Raw genomic sequence first — 19880 nt, 5'->3', positions numbered from 1 at the left:
AAGAAGAAGAAGAGGAAGAAGAAGTGGAAAGAAAGAAAAAAGAAAAAAGAAAACAATGAAGGAGAAGCAAAGATAAAAAAGAAAGATAATGAAAGACAGAAAAAAACATCAGACCCTCATAATGAAGTCAACGATCAATTCCGTCCATTAACTCAATGAAGTGCAGCAGCGGCGTTCCTACAAGGCAAAGACAGAATGGCAGGTCAGGGTCGGGGCGGAGGGTTGATAAGGGAGGGAGAGGGGGGGAGGGACACAGAGACAAGGGGTGAGGGTGTATCAAGGAGAGAGAGAGAGAGAGAGAGAGAGAGAGAGAGAGAGAGAGAGAGAGAGAGAGAGAGAGAGAGAGAGAGAGAGAGAGAGAGAGAGTTTCAAGAAGGTGGGGGTGGAGTGGTGTAGTTTATCTCTTTATAGCAGGGGATCCTAAACGGTGGGTCGCGATCCTTTGCTATCAACGGCTTGGGAGAATGACTTTTACTGTTTTGTGACCTTCCTGCTATTGAGTGTTGCGAGGGAACATCCGGGTATCTTTTGGGGCCTGTTAAGGCCGGGTATGGGTGAAAATCTGTGTATTAAATAATGTGTAAAAGAAGCTACTGATGTCATGGGGTCGCGTGGGTTTCAAGATTTCGAGAAAGGGGTCGAGCAAAAACGTAAGGAACCACTGCTCTCTTTTTTAAACCCGCGGCCCGCACACCACAATTGGTTTTCATGGCCCTAGTGGTAGTCTGACAAGGCTACTGCGCCATTGACGGGAAAGACCCCATACTAGACTCATTCTCAAAAGTTTCGTCGCTTTAGTAGGCTACATCAAATTCAAAAGGCTCTCGTAGTACTTGTAGGGATTTCCATGGGGTATAGTTTTCATGGCCCTGGTGGTAGTCTGACAAGGCTACTGCGCCATTGACGGGAAAGACCCCATGCTAGACTCATATTCTCAAAAGTTTCGTCGCTTTAGTAGGCTACATCAAATTCAAAAGGCTCTCGTAGTACTTGTAGGTTTCATGGCCTGGTGGATTGACGGAAAGACCCATGCTAGACTCATATTCTCAAAAGTTTCGTCGCTTTAGTAGGCTACATCAAATTCAAAAGGCTCTCGTAGTACTTGTAAGGATTTCCATGGGTGGTTTTCATGGCCCCTGGTGGTAGTTTTGCAAGGCTTCTGCGCCATTGACGGGAAAGCCCCCATACTTGACTCATTCTCAAAAGTTTCGTCGCTTTAGTAGGCTACATCAAATTCAAAAGGCTCTCGTAGTACTTGTAGGGATTTCCATGGGGTATAGTTTTCATGGCCCTGGTGGTAGTTTGACAAGGGTTCATCGCCATTGACGGGAAAGCCCCCATACTAGACTCATTCTCAAAAGTTTCGTCGCTTTAGTAGGCTACATCAAATTCAAAAGGCTCTCTCAGTACTTCTAGGGATTTCCATGGGGTGGTTTTCATGGCCCTAGTGGTAGTCTGACAAGGCCACTGCGCCATTGACGAGAAAGACCCCATGCTAGACTCATATTCTCAAAAGTTTCGTCACTTTAGTAGGCTACACCACATTCAAAAGGCTCTCGTAGTACTTGTAAGGATTTCCATGGGTGGTTTTCATGGCCCTGGTGGAAGTTTTGCAAGGCTTCTGCGCAATGAAAGGGAAAGCACTCAAGGGAACCTACTAATCTTCTCTACACCCTTCGAAAATAGTCATAAGGAGAGCCCCAAGCTTTTGAACATGCGAGCCCCGGATACTGATCGAGCCCTTCCCGCCAGTCCTGACCTACGCTGCTTAATAAGTCACGAGGGGCCGAGGAGGGGGCGGACTCTCTTGTAAGCGGCGGGGGCAAAGCACTCCCCCAGCTGAGTACACGGGTAAGAGTACAGGGCCAGGGAGTTATTTCTTAGGCCCAAAATCTGCGTTGTAGGTAATAGCAAAGGCGTCAGGAGTAATTTCTTAGGCCCTTCATGCGTTACTTTCTTCTTCTCTTCCTCGCTTTTTCCCTCGACTTGTACGTTGGGTTAAAACTGCATATACGAGTTGTGGTTAGTTTGGCTTTGTAATTCCACTTCTGAGACGGAGTTAGAAGCCTTAGTAATTCACCGTAGGAAGTGATTACGTTAGGTCATGTAGATGTATGCAAGTAATCGACCTTATTTTTATTTTTTTATTTTTTTACAGTAAAGGAAGCAGGTCAACGGCAAAAAATAAATAATGACAAAACACTACAAAAAAATAAAGTGCTATATTAGGTATGTCACCCAAGAAGGCAAGGATTGGCAAGGTTAAGGTCATTTTAGATATATGCAAGTTATCAAAATATATACAAACTAAAATGCACTACAAGAGAAAAAGAACGCTGTATTAAATCTATCTATGTCTCCTGTCTGGTCTATTTGAGTCGTGGTACTTTGAATATATAAGCAGTTTGATAAAAAAGTAAGTATAAATAAATCAAAATCCGGCCAGCCAGTCAGCGAATCACCGAACGTTGAGCCTCCGCGTAGCATTGGTGCCGCCGGTGGACCACGAAACGGATAAACTAGCGTGTGGTGGGAGGAGGAGCGGTCAATCATCGACTTTCTTAAGATGCGTGTTTGTCCTCCTTCACGGTAACTCCAACCACGGCTACCTACCCCGCCCCCAACACCCCCTCTCTCTCTCTCTCTCTCTCTCTCTCTCTCTCTCTCAATAATTTATACCGTGACATCTAAAGACTATCGTATGAACTTTTCAGTCCCCCCCCCCCCATCTCTCTCTCTCTCTCTCTCTCTCTCTCTCCTGATATAAGCAAAAAGTAAAAAATCAACACCTAAAATCTATATCTATTATCTATCTATCTATATTTATTTTTTCGTGTATTTGAGTCATGTTACTTCGAATTTATAAGCAATGAAAAAAAAAAAAAAGAGTATATAAATAAACTCAAAATCAAGTCACCCAAGGAAAGGAATTAAAGATCATACACTGAGGGTGGACTGACATACATTACCTTTATTATCATCATTATTATCATTATTAAGACACATATCCGAGTTGTATACACGTTACGTACGCACCGAGACGAAAAATATATATGTTTGTCCTTAATCTTAGTGTTGATCCCTTAGGAAGTCTTAAAGTAAAGGCTTGTGTTCCTCTCCCCGTTTTCTGTCGCTAAGATATCACAATGTTTATGAGCTGTTCACGGACGAAGGAGTAGCAACGTTTCTGTAACATTTAAATACATACGCGCGAACATTTTTTTTATACATAGACGAACGATGACTGCGCATTATAGGATTTTCCCGTGAACACACACACACACACACACACACACACACACACACACACACACACACACACACACACACACACACACACACTTACTTTATAAACTTTGGTAATTTTTTAAACTTTTCTTTGGTATTCTTCTAAATGCCTTTGCTCAAATCCTGGAAAAATATATCTAATTCTTTTTTTTTCCTTTTTTGTCGGTTTTCAATAGTTTCTACAATAGATATTTTAAGATCAAAATGGAGGTTGCTAAGGTTAAGTTATAATGTATATATGAAGCAATCTCTCAGTGTACCTAATCATCCAGTTATCATTGTACTTTTCTTTCATTATTATGTAATTTTATTTCATGACATTGAAACTTCTTTAAGATGGAACAAAACATTGAAAACACACACTCTACCCAAATTATATCATCAAATCCTTGCCTTTATCATTTTTTGTCACTTTTTCTTTTTATAGCTTTCTCTGGAATTATACAAAGTTAGGAAAAACAACAACAGACCATTCAGCCACATAACATAACACATATTGAGTTTTCACTTTCCCTATTTTACCAACTTCACATTTTTTGCCATAATGATGATTTCATTTGATATTGGTAAAATTAGGAAACTTCATGCACACTAATCCAACCTCCTCAGTTAGCTAATCCACATGTCCATTTCCTTCATATATTTTGCCAGCAACACTTTTTTTTGTTATAATTATAATTTTATTTGGAATTAGAGAATTAGTAAATTTAACACACACTATAACAAACCTACCTCAGTTAATCTATTCACCAGTCCAATTTCTTCATAGATTACCTCAGTCAATAACATAATTCTTTGAACTCGAGTAAGGAGACACACCCAGCCATTCATTAAGAAATAGTAAATTTAGGAAATGCAATGCACTCTAACCAACCTGCCTCAGTTAGTCCGTCAGTCTATCTACCCTCCACTACCGCCTTTGACAATTATTATATACGTAATTATTTAACTCGAGTAAGAAGACACGCCCATGCCCTTACACCTTCCCATCCATGACAAAGGGACAAGGGGAAGGCATTACAAGAACTAAAATCACCTGCCGTGGTTGGTTGCTGCAGGAGGCACAACCCACCCTGGGATGATAGTGAGTTTAAGGCAGCCACCTCGCGTCAGGTCTATATTCAGATTACGTGTTGTAGTTTGGTGTCTGAATGCAGTGCAGTGGCTAGTAAATAGCTTTCGGAAAATTTTAAAAAATTCAATATATCAATTTAATATTGATGAGTGTAGCCTATTAGTAGCACATTTCATTTTGGCAGTAAGGGGAGGGGGGGGGGGGGGTTAGGTAAGGTTAGATTTAAGTTTGGTCAGGTTAGGCTAGATTTGACCATAGACTATGGTTAGACTAATCCAGGTCAGGTTAGATTTAGTTTGGTTTGATTTGTCAAGTTTAACTGTTTACGATGAATATGTACGATATCAAGAAGGTTACCATAATCTCAATATTCTCCCACAATTGATTTAGTCCTGAACACAAGGCAATGAAATTAAAAAAAATATATACAACAACAGGAGAGAAAACGTGGAATGTGACAGTAAACCAACCAATGTATGCACGGCATGACATGATGATCGGCCACCACAGACTATGCACTGAATGGCAAGTGGAGGTAACATGGAACACTACGTGGATGGGGTCAAGATTGGTTCTATTAACGCGCCGGTATCCCGTTTTCTACCTAACCAAATGCTCTTCTGTTGTCAAATATGTAATCTGTTAACAATTGAACATCCCAGTAAAAGACTGGGAAGAATGTAGAGATCAAGGGAACTGTGAAAATAGTAGGAACCTGCACTGCCGTGAGGAGCGAAGCAGCCCAAAGCGGCCCGCTGTAGCCAATACCTGCGGCTCGCCGCAGCTGAAATTTAATACGTGTTCACGCTCTTAGTAACGGGGGGCTTGGCCCCCTCGTCTCCCCTGAGGAACACTAAAAGACAGGTGAATATACGTGTAGCGAAACATGGGCGCGTTAATACAACCGATCTTGACCCGTGGATGAATACAAACAGTCTACATACAAGAGAGGTACAGAACGTGGAATGTAAGAGTACGAGTAATTGTGTATGAGATGATGTGGTGATAGTTTACGCAAAGGAATGGACACATGAGAGGCGATGGAAGTGAATAAGATGTATAAAAACGTATGAAAACATAGTTTTTGGAAGATGCATACCGAGATTTATCACACGGAGGAGAAACTTGTTTGAATCGGGAATGAAATGATGGCGAAGGAGGTGAACACTGAGGAAACCAAGGTAGATGACTGCATATAAAACGAGACGTAACTAAAGTTGCCCCGCGAATGAAGCAGTGACCGAAACACGTGTCACTGTGACCCCGCGAATGAACCAGTGACTGAAACACGAGTCACTGAAGGTGAACATTGCGAAACGTGTGATCTTGATTTTCTATAGCTTTTTTATATGTATCTATCCCGTCTTGACTACATTTACATATCTCAGGTTAAATGTCCCTCTTTGGTCGGTTTTGTTCAGGATTAAATGCCTCTCATAACCCAACAGTAAACATATGGTACAATAGATTATATAAAACTCGCTAAACAACAACAGTACGATAACAACTACCTAAGCTACTGTTTTCTTGATGACTCCATGGCGGGAAGGACTTGGTGTGACCTCTTGACATAATGGTACTGTGAGGGGGAGGGGAGGAGGAGGGGGGTCAATGTGAACGCTTATTTGTGAACAGTTGGTGGCCTCACAAACCGTACGGGGAGTGAGACCAAACGTTTTCATATTATTGTATACTCAGCACATTGAATTTTCCGTTCTCTGACTCATAACCGCATCAAAACCATCAGTACTCGACGGTTTGAACAATAACGTTGATTATATATAGTTACTGGTGAGGGTACGACAGTTTTGAGGCCTGAAATCGATAAATACAATGTTCTGAGCACGATAATATGATAACACAAACTGTGAGTCGGTGATGGTGGTGATGGTGAGAACACGGAAGATTGTCTGTCGATATTGAGTCTGTTTGTCGCTCAACTCATCACCTCACTTCAGCCTCGGTCTCCTCAATCCTATCTTCCTCATTCTCCACCACGGCTCCCGGCAAACTGGTCTTCCTGGCGACTTCCTGAGGCGGGGAAAGAGCTCGGGTACCGATGGAGGTGGCGGGGCGGGACAGCACGGACCTCCCCGTACAAGGCCGCGAGCACCCCAAATCATGCTCCCCAACCCTTAACTCATCTCTTCCCTGCTCCTGGGGGTCTGGGGAGGGAGGAATGAGGTCTGGGGAGGGAGGAACGAGGTCTGAGGAGGGAGGAATGAGCCCCCCTTCAAGTGGAGCCGTGGGTACAAGCTCCATATCAGTCTGTGAGGGCGTGGAAGGAATGGAACGGTTGGAGGTGGAGGGACTCGACACGAAATGCGAAGAGTAGTCGGAATGCGAGGAACTATCAAATTCGTAAGGCGGAGCAGGGTCGAGCCTTGGGTAATCACGCATCGGGGGCTCTATAGACGTCGGCGTGGCACCCTGCGCGTAATAATCCGGCAAGGAGAGACTTCCCCCGCTAATGGTAAAGAGCCCTGAGGAGGTGGAGGACGGGGAGGAGTGGAAAGAGGAGGACGCAGCGCTGAGCCCCCACTGACCCTGTGTCTCAAAGCTTGTGGAGCGCCGCGGCCGTATCCTCCCCAACAGATTTCTTATCCTGCTTCGAGTGGAGTTGACCTGCGCCTCCTCCCCCCCGTTCCTCTCCTCCTCCAGCTCCAGCTCCTCGATCTCCCGCGTCAACTGGCTCTCCCGCCGCTTGAGGTCCAGTACCATCTCGTAGGTGGGCGGCGGGGGCACCAGGTGGCAATCCATCACCTCCATGGGTAGTTCCTCCCCCTGGGCCGCGCTGGTGCTCGGCTGCTCGCTCTGTCCTGTTGGGAGAGATAGATAGACGGAGAGATTGAGAGACATGGGTGGATAGATAGATAGATAGATAGATAGGTGGATAAAAACAGAGAGAGAGAGAGAGAGAGAGAGAGAGAGAGAGATGGATGGATGGATGGATAGATAGATAGATAAATAGATAGGTGGATAAAAACAGAGAGAGAGAGAGAGAGAGAGAGAGAGAGAGAGAGAGAGAGAGAGAGAGAGAGAGAGAGAGAGAGAGAGCGTTCAATAAGACAGTATACATAAGTAGTTCCAAGAAGTGTTTTACGTTTATGACCAAAATTAATTGACTGATAATAATACATTATCGAAAAGCCCAACTTATTCTTTTCTTTTGTGTGTAATGACAGTAAATAACATGAGGGTGAGGTGAAGAATAAGACTACACCCACTACTACTACTACTACTACTACTACTACTACTACTACTACTACTATTACTACTACTACTACTATTACTACTACTACTACTACTACTACTACTACTACTACTACTACTACTACTACTACTACTACTACTACTACTACTACTACTACTACTACTACTACTACTACTACTACTGCTACTACTACTGCTACTACTACTACTACTACTACTACTACTACTGCTACTACTACTACTACTACTACTACTACTACTACTACTACTACTACTACTACTACTACTACTACTACTACCACTACTACTACTACTACTACCACTATTACTCACTTCGCACATCCTCGATTCTTGGGAACTGATTTAAGTGGGTGATGACTTCATTATACGACGGTGGATCTGTGGGAGATAGATAGATAGATAGATAGATAGATAGATAGAGAGAGAGAGAGAGACAAAGTTATTAATCCAGGAAAAATATAACCTCTCTCCACGCACCAAAACACACACACACACACACACACACACACAAATACGTAATATTTTGAGGAGAAATTTATGGTTAATGAGCTTTAGCGATATGTGTTAAGTGTGTGTGTATGTGTGTGTGTCTGTGTGTGTGTGTGTGTGTGTGTGTGTGTGTGTGTGTGTGTGTGTGTGTGTGTGTGTGTGTGTGTGTGTGTTCAAATTACAGTCCCCTTACATATATTGATTAATGATTCCACTTTTGATTAATGGCAAACACAATAACAAAAAAGACTAACAATTTCTCCTCGGCTTAATTTTTTGGGGCACTAATCAGCAAAATAAACAAAAAGAAGTGTAGGCCTAGTTATTGTATTTTCTTATTTTTTTCTTTTCTTTTTCATGCTTTTTTGTTTCGTTTTTGCTGTTGTTGTTGTTTTTGTTGTTGTTGTTATTTTTGTTGTTGTTGTTGCTGTTGTTGTTCTAGCTGTTTTTCTTCTTGTTCTTGTCCTTGTTCTTCTTGTTCTTTTCTCTTCTTTTTTTCTTATTTTTTTAACTACTACTACTACTACTACTACTACTACTACTACTACTACTACTATTACTACTACTACTACTACTTCTTATTCTAGTTCTTCTCTCTCTTCTTGTTCTTTTACTTATTGTTTATTATTTCTGTTCTCTTTATTCTTGGTATACTACTACTACTACTACTACTACTACTATTACTATCCTCACTTCTCCTACTACTTCTACTCCTCCTCCTCCTCCTCCTCCTCCTCCTACCACTACTACTACTACTACTACTACTTCTACCACTACTTCTGTTCCATCACACACACACATTAGGGACGCTTCAGGGATCAATGGGCAGGCAAAGTGTTTGTCTGCTCCATAAAACACGTTAAGTGGCGGCCGTCAGTCTGTGCGTTCACTTAAGAGTCGGATTAGTAAGGAACATCATTTTGTTTGACCCTTCCTCCTCCTCCTTCTGCTCCTCTTCCTTCTCCTCCTCCTCCTCCTCCTCCTCCTTCTAGTCTTCCTTCCCTTCCTCCTCCTCCTGCTCCTCTTCCTTCCCCTCCTCCTCCTCCTCTTCCTCCTCCTCCTAGTCTTCCTTCTCTTGCTTTCTTTTTTTCCTTCGTCTCCTGTCTTTTTTTTTTTGTCCTCTTCTTCCTCTTCGTCGTCTTCGTTATCCTCCTCTTTCTAAATTTCTTTTGTTCCTTTGTCTCCTGATTTTTTTTTGTTCTTCTCTTCCTCTTTATCGTCTTTGTTATCCTCCTCTTTCTCACTTTCTTTTCTCCCTTCGTCTTCTATTTTTCATTTTTTTGTCCTCTTCTTCCTCTTCTTCGGCTACATTCTCCTCCTCTTTCTCGCTTTCTTTTCTCCCTTCGTCTCTTATGTTCCTTTTTTTGTCCCTCTCTTCTTCTTCTTCTTCGTTTTCGTTCTTCTGCTTTTTCTGTTTTTTCTTCCTTCGCCTCCTTTTTTTTTGTCTTCCTCTTCCTCATTCTTTTCGTTCTTGTTATCCTTCTCTTTTCCTTTGGTTCTTATCTTTCTTCTCTGCCTCCTTTTCCTTTTCTGTTTTGGCCTCTTCTTCTTCTTCTTCTTCTTCTCCATCACCATCATCATCATCTTCTTCGTCTTTTTCTTTTTCTTGTTTCTCCTCATTCTTTTCTTTTTCTTGTTATCCTTCTCTTTTCCTTCACCTCTTATTCTTTTCTTCCTTCTCCGGTTCCTTGTTCTCTGCTTTGACCTTCTATCCTTCTTCCTCTTCCTCATTTTTCTCCTTGCTCTCATTATCCTTCTCTTTCCTTTCAGCTCTTATTTTCCCTCTTCTTGTTGTTGCTCCTTTTCCTCCTCCTCATCTTTGTCCTTGTCCTGTCTCTTCCTCCTTTTATCCTTTCTTTTTATTCGCCAATTACCAGCTTTTTCTTTATGTTATTCTTCTTTTCTCCTCCCACCATCTCCTCTTCGTCCTTGTCCTCTTTCTTCCTAATTTTCCTTCTTCATATTCGTTAATTATCAACATCTTTCCTCTTCTCTTTTTTTTCCACCTCCTCCTTATTACCCTCGTCATTCTTCTTCCTCCTCCTCCTCCTCCTCCTCCTCCTCCTCCTCCTCCTCCTCCTCCTCCTCTTTATTTCCCGAGGACAATGTCAACACAAGATTGTTACGAGTCTGTGGCGCCGTGGGTCGAGACGTCGCTAGGATACCAAATTTTAATATATATGCTTTTGTGTAGCCCTATTTCCCTTTGCTCTGTCTCTCTCTCTCTCTCTCTGTTTTTTTTGGTTAGTTTTTCTTTTTTTTATCAATTTCATATATTTTATTATCTGCGTTTCTTTCCGTTCTTATGTTTTTGTTTGTTTGTTTGTTTGTTTGTTCCAGTTTTCTATTTTTTCGCCCTTGTTATTACGTTACGCATTTTCTTCCTTCTCTCTTCTTTCTCTTCTTCCTTTTTCTCTTCATATTCTTCCTCCCTCAGTTCTCCTTCTCTTTTTTATTTCTTATTTGTTTTTCCTATTCTCTCTGTGTTCCTCTCTTTGTTCCATTCTCGTTGTTATTAATTTTTTTTGTAACCTCCTCCTCCTCCTTCTCCTCCTCCTCCTCCTTTTTTTTCTCCTTTTCTTCGTCTACTTTTTTCACTTTCATTTCTCTTTCTCTTCCTTCCGCTCCACCTTTATTATCTTTCTCACCTCCCCTCCTCCCTCCTCCTCCTCCTCCTCCTTTTTGTCCTGTCTTCCTCTTCCTCCTCCTTCCTCTCTTGCAATGTTTCTTTCTTTTCTGTCTCCTCTTTCAGTCGCATTTTCTCCTCTTCACAAACGCAATCATCTCTTTATTATTTTCTCGTACTCATCCCTCCTCCTCCTCCTCCTCTTCCTCTTCTTCCTTTTCTTCACACCGCTCCTCCTCTTCCATCTCCTGCTCTTCCTATCTTCCTTTTGCTCCTTTTGCTCTTCTTCCTCCTATTTTCCTACTGCTTCTCTTCTTCCTCCTCCTCCTCCTCCTCCTCTTCCTCTTCCTCTTTTTCTTCACACTGCTCCTCCTCCTCTTCCATCTCCTGCTCTTCCTATCTTCCTATTGCTCATTCTTTTGCTCTTCCTCCTCCTCCTCCTATCTTCCTATTACGCCTTCTCTTGTTCCTCCTCCTCTTCCTATCTTCCTATTGCTCCTTATTTTACTCCTCCTCCTCCTCATATGTTTCTACTGCTCCTTCTCTTGTTCCTCCTCCTCTTTCTATCCTCCTCTTCCTCCTTCTTTTGCTCTTCCTCCTCCTCCTCCTCCTATGTTCCTACTACTCCTTCTCTTGTTCCTCCTCCTCTTCCTCCTCTTCTTTTAGCTTTTTCGACTTCCCCACTGACCTTCTAAATCCTCAACTCCCTCAAAGGCCAAACAAAATATCAGACACTGACATTCGACTCTTTGAAATGTCGGAACGTGAATAATCTAACACCATCTCCCCTTCCAGCATCACCCCTTTCACATCCACCCCCATTATCACCACCATCACTATCACCATCACCATCACCATCACCACCACCCATCACCACCATCATCCCCACCACCACCACTACCACCTCCACCATCACGACCCCCATCACTACCACCATCACCATCACCAACCCTTTCGTCTGCGCCCAATGACCTTGATCTGAACTTGAGCGTGTGTGTGTGTTTGGTTGGGGGGGTGGGTGGGTGAGGTTGATGAAGTGGGAGTGTGTGTGTATTTACCTAGTTTTAGTTTTACAGGGCCTGGGCTTACGCTCGTGTGGTCCCGTCTCCGTATCTGTATTTGTCCAACTTTTCTTTAAAGCTTTGCACACTCTTCGCCGATACTACATCCTCACTTAGTCTGTTCCAAACCTCTATATTTCTTTGCGGGAAGTTATATTTCTTCATGTCTCTCAAGCATCTTCCTTTCCTCAATTTTTTTACTGTGTCCTCTTGTGTGTGTGTGTGTGTGTCTTTGGAAAGGTCGTGTCATATCGTACAGCTGACGGACCACCAAAGTGACAGTAACCAGAGAGTGACACTGACAATAACGTAAGTAGGAAAAGTAACAGACAGACAATCATAGCAACAGTGAAAGCCAAAGATACGCAGAAGTCAGGACAACAAACAAACAACGAAAGTAACAGAGTGCGAACCCGTGAATTGTAAAACTTTGGACAACAGACAACCAAAGTAACATTGTCAACCTAAGAATTGTAGAAGTCAGGGCAGATAGACAACCATACAATAACAATGTCAACCTAGGCATTGAAGAAGTCAGGGCCCATATCCTCAAACCTTACGATGCCTAAGTACATATAATTGACAAGGCTTTCGTAGGATGAGATACACAAACATCAGACACAGAGATGGAGGACGTTCTGTTTGGGTCGTATTTTAAAACATTCCGCCGCCCAAGAACACAAATTTGACAAGGCTTTCGTAGGAGTTGAGGGCATTTCAAGTAGTATAGTTTTATGACCCTGGTGGTAGTTTGACCCTTCCTCTGTACAATGAACCTAAAGAAACGCTCATTAGAACCCTACTGACCCCCTCTTTGACCTTTAGAAATAGCTGATGTGAGAATGGAGTGTCTTATAATATCATTGTTTATTTCACGGTCATGGTGCAAGAGCCTCGTCAAACTATCGCTAGGTTGGTAACACTACCCGTGGAAATGCCAACACAACAACCTCTACGAAAGCCTAACCAAATATGTGTGTGTGTGTGTGTGTGTGTGTGTGTGTGTGTGTGTGTGTGTGTGTGTGTGTGAGCTCCGAAATGTTTGTGAATATGAACGTAAAATAATTCAATATCGACTTAGTTGTTTAGTTTGTACCCATGGAAATGCTAACACAACCTCTACGAAAGCCTAACCGATTGTGGGTGTGTGTCTGTGTGTGTGTGTGTGTGTGTGTGTGTGTGTGTGTGTGTGTGAGCTCCGAAATGTTTGTGAATATGAACGTAAAATAATTCAATATCGACTTAGTTGTTTAGTTTGTTTCTTTTTAATCTTATGACTGGTTTTAAATGAGGCGAAAATAATGAAGATGAAGAGTAAATAAAAAATGATTGAGGGAAAACTACAAATATAATTAGAGAAAAAACTAACAAAACAAAAGTATAGCTTATTATTATTATTATTATTATTATTATTATTATTATTATTTTCTACCCTTTTTCGTTTTATTTTCAATTGTTTTTTGTTTTGTTTTTCTGATTTACTTTCTCTCTCACTATTCTCGTTCTTGTTTTTCTCTGTTCTTCGCTATTCTCTGATGTTTTTGTTTTCAACCATCTCTCTCTCTCTCTCTCTCTCTCTCTCTCTCTCTCTCTCTCTCTCTCTCTCTCTCTCTCTTCTTTAATTTGTTTGTTGGTGCGTTATTTTCCTCAGTGACCTTCCTTGGTTGAGAGAGAGAGAGAGAGAGAGAGAGAGAGAGAGAGAGAGAGAGAGAGAGAGAGAGAGAGAGAGAGGATCACAAATATCAAAGTCACCATTTCGCTGTAAATTCCCAAGACGATCTGAGTGAGTGAGTGAGTGAGTGAGTGAGTGAGTCAGTCAGTCAATAGGTTATCAGTCTGTCAGTCAACCAATTCTTATTATAAAGTTCTTCATTTCAGAATTTGTTAGTCAGAGAGTAAGTCAGTCAGTCAGTCAGTCAGTAGTTCTCTCTCTCTCTCTCTCTCTCTCTCTCTCTCTCCTTCCCTTCACCCATCCACTATTCCTCCTTCCATCTCCTCATTCTCTTCATCATTTCTGTCTTCCTTTCTTCCTTTCTTCCTTCGTTCCTTCGTTCCTCCTTTTCTCACTTGCTTTCTTATTTCCTCCCTTTCTTTCATGCTTACTTTCTTTTTTTCATTTTATTTTTTTCTCTTTCTTCCGTTTCTTTCTTTATTTCTTTCTCTTCCCACTTTCTTTCCTTCCTTTATTTCTCGATTCCTTTTTTTCTACTCCCTTTCCTTCTATCCTTCCTTCCTTCCATCTTTTCTTCCTTAATACCTCCCTCTCTCTTCCTTTCCCTCCTTCCTTTCTTTCTTCCTTACTTCCTATCCTTTACTTTCCTTCTTCTCTTCCCTCTTTCCCTCCATCTCTCTCTACATATCATCCTTTCCTTTCCTTTTTTTTCTTTCCTTACAAAATTATCTCCTCGTGTGTGTGTGTGTGTGTGTGTGTGTGTGTGTGTGTGTGTGTGTGTGTGTGTGTGTGTGTTGCGTGGAGACCTGCCGTGACGTGGAAGGCGGTGGCACGCGAGACCTTGGGAGGAAGAGGAGGAGGAGGAGGAGGAGGAGGAGGAGGAGGAGGAAGAGGAGGAGGAGGAGGAGGAGGAGGAGGAGGAGGAGGAGGAGGAGGAGGAGGAGGAAGGAAGGGATGAGACTTGTCCGTCATCATCAAACAGAGAGAGAGAGAGAGAGAGAGAGAGAGAGAGAGAGAGAGAGAGAGAGAGAGAGAGAGAGAGAGAGAGAGAGAGAGAGAGGATGTCTAGATTGTCTCTCTCTCTCTCTCTCTCTGAAGAGGACGAGAGCGAGAGAGAGAGAGAGAGAGAGAGAGAGAGAGAGAGAGAGAGAGAGAGAGAGAGAGAGAGAGAGAGAGAGAGGAGGGGGGAGGGGAAGGACATGATGAGGAAGGGAGGTATGAGACTGAGGAAGGAAGGGAGGGAGAGAGGGAGAAAAAGAGGGGAGGAAGAGGGGGAAGAGGGGAGGTGCTCTCTACGTGGGAGGATAGATAAGGAGGAGGAGGGGGAGGAGGAAGAAGAAGAAGAAGAGGAGGAGGAGGAGGAGGAGGGGGAGGAGGCGTATATAAGAAGTCAAGGAGTATTAAAACCGGATCAACTTATACAACCTTCTCCTCCTCCTCCTACTCCTCCTCCTCCTCCTCCTCCTCTCCTCCTCCTACGCACAGTACACCTCCCCTATTTTGTATGGTTGCTCTTCTTTCCTTTTCTTTTTCTTTTTTCTATTCTTCTCTTGTTATCTCTTACATCGCTTCCTTTCTCTTTGTTCTCCTGTTCTTATCTCTCTCCTTCGTCCCCTATTGTTGTGAGTGAGGTGATTTGTTTCTTTATTTTTTTATTTCTTTTGCTCTTCGTTTTCCCTCTCTTCTGCTTTCTTAAATTCTCTCTCTCTCTCTCTCTCTCTCTCTCTCTCTCTCTCTCTCTCTCTCTCTCTCTTTATATATTCGTCCCTTTAAACAAATAGTAATGACAATTTCTTCTTTTGTTTTACTTTTTTTCCATCATTTTTGTTTTCTTTCATGCATCTCTCTCTTCCTCTATTTCATTCATTCTTTCTTTCTTTTTTCTTCCCGTTTTTTTTCTTTCTATCTGTTTTTCATTCATTCATTCTTTCTTTTTCTTTCATTCTTTTTTTTTTTTTTTTCTATTTGTCTATCTATCTATCTCTATCTATCTAACTATCTACCTGTCTATCTATCTATCTATTTGTCTATCTATCTATCTGTTTATCTATCTATCTACTCTCCTATAATTCTATTCATCTTTCTATCTATCAAACAATCTCTCTCTCTCTCTCTCTCTCTCTCTCTCTCTCTCTCTCTCTCTCTCTCTCTCCTCTTCCCCCCACACCTTCCCCCACACCCCCTCCCCCCCTTACCTTTGTCATATCCCGGCGGCAGGGTGTAGGCGCCGTGCTGCAGTCCCGCGGAGGTGTAGAAGGGGTGCTGGTGGGGTACACGCAGGCCCTGCCCCGTGCCCCTGCCGCCCCCCTGCCGCCCCCTGGCGCTACTGGGGGAGCTGCGCGCGCTGAACCCCCCGTGGCGGAATCTGAACCACCAGCCCCCCCCCGAACACAGCAGGATGATCAGCAGGAGCAGCAACCTGGGGGGAGAGAGGGGGGGGGAGTTAGTGGGGGGAGGAAGGAGGAAGAGCTGGGGTGAGGGGATAGGGGAGAGAGAGAGGAGGGGAGGGAGTGGGGAAGGACATGAGGAGGAAGGGAGGTATGAGAATGAGGAAGGAAGGGAGGGAGAAAGGGAGAAAAAGAGGGGAGGAAGAGGGGGAAGAGGGGAGGTGTTCTCTACGTGGGAGGATAAATAAGGTGTTTTGGGGGAGGAGGAGGAGGAGGAGGAGGAGGAGGAGGAGGAGGAAGAAGAGGAGGGAAGTTAGTCAAGGGGGAGGAAGAAGGGTTGAGGATGAAGGGGGGGGATGGGATGAAGGGAGGGGGTGGGGGTGAAATGGGTGATGGGATGGGTGGGGAGAAGGAAGGGTTGGGGGAAGATGGGGAGTATAAGAGTTTGTTGAAAAGGAAGGTGGAAGGGGTGGGGGTGAAGGGAGGGGTTGGGGGGGTCGAAGAGGGGTGAAGGGAAGGGTGGGGAGAAGGAACGGGTTGGGGAGGATGGGGAGGGTAAGAGTTTGTCGAAAAGAAAGGTGGAAGGGGAGGAATGGAAGGGGTGGGAGTGAAGGGGTGTAGTGGGGAGTTAAGATAAAGAGGGGGGATTGGGTGAAGGGAAAAGGGGGTGGGGGGTTAAATGACGTAAGGGAAGGGATGTGAAGGGAAAGGAGGAGTGAGGGGAGGGGGTAAGGGAAGGAATGTAAAGGGTGGAGTGAAGGGGTGGGAAGGAAGGGAGAGTAGAAGCCTAGAGATGAGAGGAAGGGAGGGGAGAGAAGGGAGGGAGGGGAAGGGGTGGGAGGAGGAAGGGAGAGGGTGAAGGGAAACTAAAAAAACGAAGCAAGGGTGGAAGGGAAGAAAGAGTGAAGGGCACATAAGAAAAAATAGAAATTGGAGGATGGGAAGGAAGGGAGGGTGAGAGGAAGGGGAGGTAGGGGAGAAGGAGATAAGGGGTGGGAGGAGAAAGGGGAAAAAAGAAACTAGGAAAAAGGAAGAGAAAAGGAAGGAAGGGTTGAAGGTAACATCAGAAAACAGTTAAATATGGGAAGGAAGAGAAAAGGAAGGAAGGGAGAGAAGGAGATGAGGGAGAAGAGGGAAGGGGAGGGGAAGTGGAAGAGAAGGGGAGAAGGAGATGTGAGAGAAGAAGGAAGGGAGGATGTGAAGGACTGGGCGGGAATAGGAAGGAAGGGAGAGAAGGAGATGAGGGAGAAGAGGGAAAGGGAGGGGAAGTGGAAGAGAAGAGGAGAAGGAGATGTGAGAGAAGAAGGAAGGGAGGATGTGAAGGACTGGGCGGGAATAGGAAGGAAGGGAGAGAAGGAGATATAAGAACATACGAACATAGGAGTCTGCAAGACGCCGGTAGGCCTATACGAGGCAGCTCCTCTGAACCTAAGCTCCCGTGTAGCTCCCGTGTATCTAACCCCACCTAATATCGCTGTCCATGAATTTATCTAATCTATTTTTGAATGTGACAATTGTATTGACACTCACCACATGACTGCTAAGCCTATTCCACTCATCCACCACCCTGTTAGTAAACTAATTTTTGCCTATGTCCCTGTTGAAACTGAATTTATCCAGTTTAAACCCATTACTTCGTGTCCTACCCGGTTCTCTTACCAACAAAACCTTATGAATGTCTCCCTTATTAAAGCCCTTCATCCATTTATAAACCTCGATCATGTCTCCACGCACCCTTCACCTTTCTAGAGAATGCAAGTTTAACTGTTTGAGTCTTTCCTCGTATGGCAAGTTTCTCAACCCCTGAATCATCTTAGTCATCCTCCTCTGAACCGATTCTAACATTTTGATATCCATTCTACAGTAAGGTGACCAGAACTGAACCGCATAGTCAAGATGAGGTCTAACTAATGCTAAATATAGTTTGAGAAAGACGTCGGCGCTTCTGTTGCTTACGCTCCTTGAAATAAATCCCAGTACCATATTTGCTCGATTTCTAGCTTGAATGCATTGTGCCCTTGGACGGAGATCAGAGCTCACTAAGACCACTAAATCCCTCTCGCACCCAGACCTACTTATGAGAGTGCCATTTAAGCAATAGTTATGTGAGGGGTTGTTCCTACCTACACTCACAATACTGCACTTCCCTACATTGAACTCCATCTGGAGGCCTTGTGACGGCGGCCTAGGGGTCAGCGTGCGAGGCCAAAGACATATAGGTCGTTGTAGTAAGTTTTCTTTGAAGCTTAATTAATTTAACTCATTCTTTAAGTTTGTTTAATTACATTGTTTTCTTCGATGGCAGCAACGATAGCTTGCTCTGTACATGCTGATGGGTTTGGTGACGAAGAAAACAACAAGTATATTCTAAACTCTCTAAAGCTACGCAGAAAAGATGCGTGAATGCGATGATAAATAAGAGAAACACTGAGAAATACAGCAGCGGCACAGTCTTGGCACACGGCATTTTTTCCTTTTTTCTACAACCCTTTTGAACTTTGCGAAGGTGACAGGAAAACTCCAGACGGCAGGGAGAGCATCGTGCCCAGGCGTGCGGTGTGTGATTCCGCCGCACAAGAGTACTCACGCCCGCATGTATGAACGGGCCAGTTCGCCTGTTTGAAAAGCCTCTCGTGGAAGTTGCTGGTGTGTTCATGGACTGTTTTGTAATGCAGGTGTGATAGTGTTACACGTTTACCTTGAACGTGAGAATCACCCTTGAAAACCAGGTCCGTCTCCTCTGCCATGGGTTATAGTCGTACCGGGAGCCTGGACCTCCTAGGGACGGGACATGTACCGGTACGGAGAGGCGAGGCTGTGGCGGTTTTTGCGAGTAGAGAGTTGGCGTCGCGATGTTCCCTTGGAGCAGCGAGTCGGGGCGGGATCAGAGGAGAGGATATCAGAGGGACGGGTCAGGCACGGCGTCTCGAAGAAGGCGAGGCTGTGTGGGTTTGGGAGTGTGCAAATGAGGGATGCAAAGTGCGTGGGAGGAGGATGGAGCCGCCCGGGAGGAGAGGAGGGCCAGGAAGAGGTTCTTGGACGCCACGGAGGAGGCCAAGCACTCCGGGCGGCGTCTGTGCAGCAGCCGGCCAGGAAGCCTTCCGGGCCACGCCGGCCATAGGCCTCTCGCCGCGCCGCCTTCCGTTGCACCCGAACACGTGCTCGCGTACATGAAGGCGTGGGCGTAGAGGGGGTGCCTTTGGCGTGTTCATAAGGAAGCCTCCAAGGCCCGCGCCGGCCATAGGCCTCTCGCCGCGCCGCCTTCCGTTGCACCCGAACATGTGCTCGGGTACATGAAGGCGTGGGCGTAGAAGGGGCCTCGACGCGTCCCTAAGAGCGGCTGCCTCGCGCCGCGCCGCCTTCCGTTGCACCCGAACATGTGCTCGGGTACATGAAGGCGTTGGCGTAGAAGGGGCCTCGACGCGTCCCTAAGAGCGGCTGCCTCGCGCCCCTCACAGCTCTCCGCCCCCCCGCCAGTTGGCAAGGTAAGCGGGCGGCCCCCACACTTTGACAGTACCTACTATCCAGGCCACTTCGGCGGCCACGAGCAGGCCGCGGCTGTGGCGTCGCAGCGCCGCCCCCAGTCTACCCAGGACGCTGCCACGCTCGCTCCCTAGGCCTTCACCTGCAGTGTCCTCCTCGGCGTCGTCTTCAATTGTTTCCCACCCACTCCCGTCCGAGTCTTCGTCAGAGTCTCGTTCAGTCTCTTCCTCGGAGTGTTCGTCGTCGGCCTCCCATTCCGTCTCCTCCGTGTCTTCATCAGTCTTCCCTGTCTCTTCATCAGCCTCCCCTGTGTCCTCATCAGGCTCCTCCGTGTCCTCCTCAGGCTCCCGTTCACTGTCCCCGGAGTCCTCGTCGTCAGCCTCCCATTCAGCCTCTCCGTCCGGGCCTTCGTCAGAGTCCAGGTCGCTCTCCTCGCCTGCGTATGCAGTCAGTTCCAGGGTCTCCCAGTCACTGTCATCGGAATCGTTGTCTCCTCGTCCACTCTCCTCTTTGTCACTGGGAGCCTCCTTCTCTTCGCCGTTCACAGTGATGTCTTCAACACTTT

At 45.0% G+C, this 19880-nt stretch overlaps 2 protein-coding genes across 2 annotated transcripts in view; both read right to left on the bottom strand.

Annotated features, from left to right (window-relative positions):
- Window positions 1–2945: 2945 nt before the first annotated feature.
- LOC127005283 (histone-lysine N-methyltransferase SETD1A-like) overlaps window positions 2946–19880 on the bottom strand; it is a 43824-nt gene continuing 26889 nt past the window's right edge. The window contains exons 4-6 of the mRNA XM_050874077.1: window positions 15641–15864; window positions 7910–7975; window positions 2946–7182 (exon numbers count right to left, since the gene is read on the bottom strand). Coding sequence (XP_050730034.1) covers window positions 6308–7182; window positions 7910–7975; window positions 15641–15864 — 1165 coding nt within the window. The 3' untranslated portion in view covers window positions 2946–6307. The remainder of the gene's footprint in view (window positions 7183–7909; window positions 7976–15640; window positions 15865–19880) is intronic.
- The window catches only part of LOC127005046 (clumping factor B-like), a 3803-nt gene continuing 752 nt past the window's right edge, over window positions 16830–19880 (bottom strand). The window contains exons 1-2 of the mRNA XM_050873497.1: window positions 19192–19880; window positions 16830–18970 (exon numbers count right to left, since the gene is read on the bottom strand). The exon at window positions 19192–19880 is cut by the window's right edge and continues 752 nt beyond it. Coding sequence (XP_050729454.1) covers window positions 19285–19880 — 596 coding nt within the window. The 3' untranslated portion in view covers window positions 16830–18970; window positions 19192–19284. The remainder of the gene's footprint in view (window positions 18971–19191) is intronic.

The sequence above is a fragment of the Eriocheir sinensis genome, chromosome 29 (genome assembly GCF_024679095.1).
Source record: "Eriocheir sinensis breed Jianghai 21 chromosome 29, ASM2467909v1, whole genome shotgun sequence".
In the NCBI taxonomy this organism is placed as follows: domain Eukaryota; kingdom Metazoa; phylum Arthropoda; class Malacostraca; order Decapoda; family Varunidae; genus Eriocheir; species Eriocheir sinensis.
This window is presented reverse-complemented; position numbering and strand designations above follow the sequence as displayed.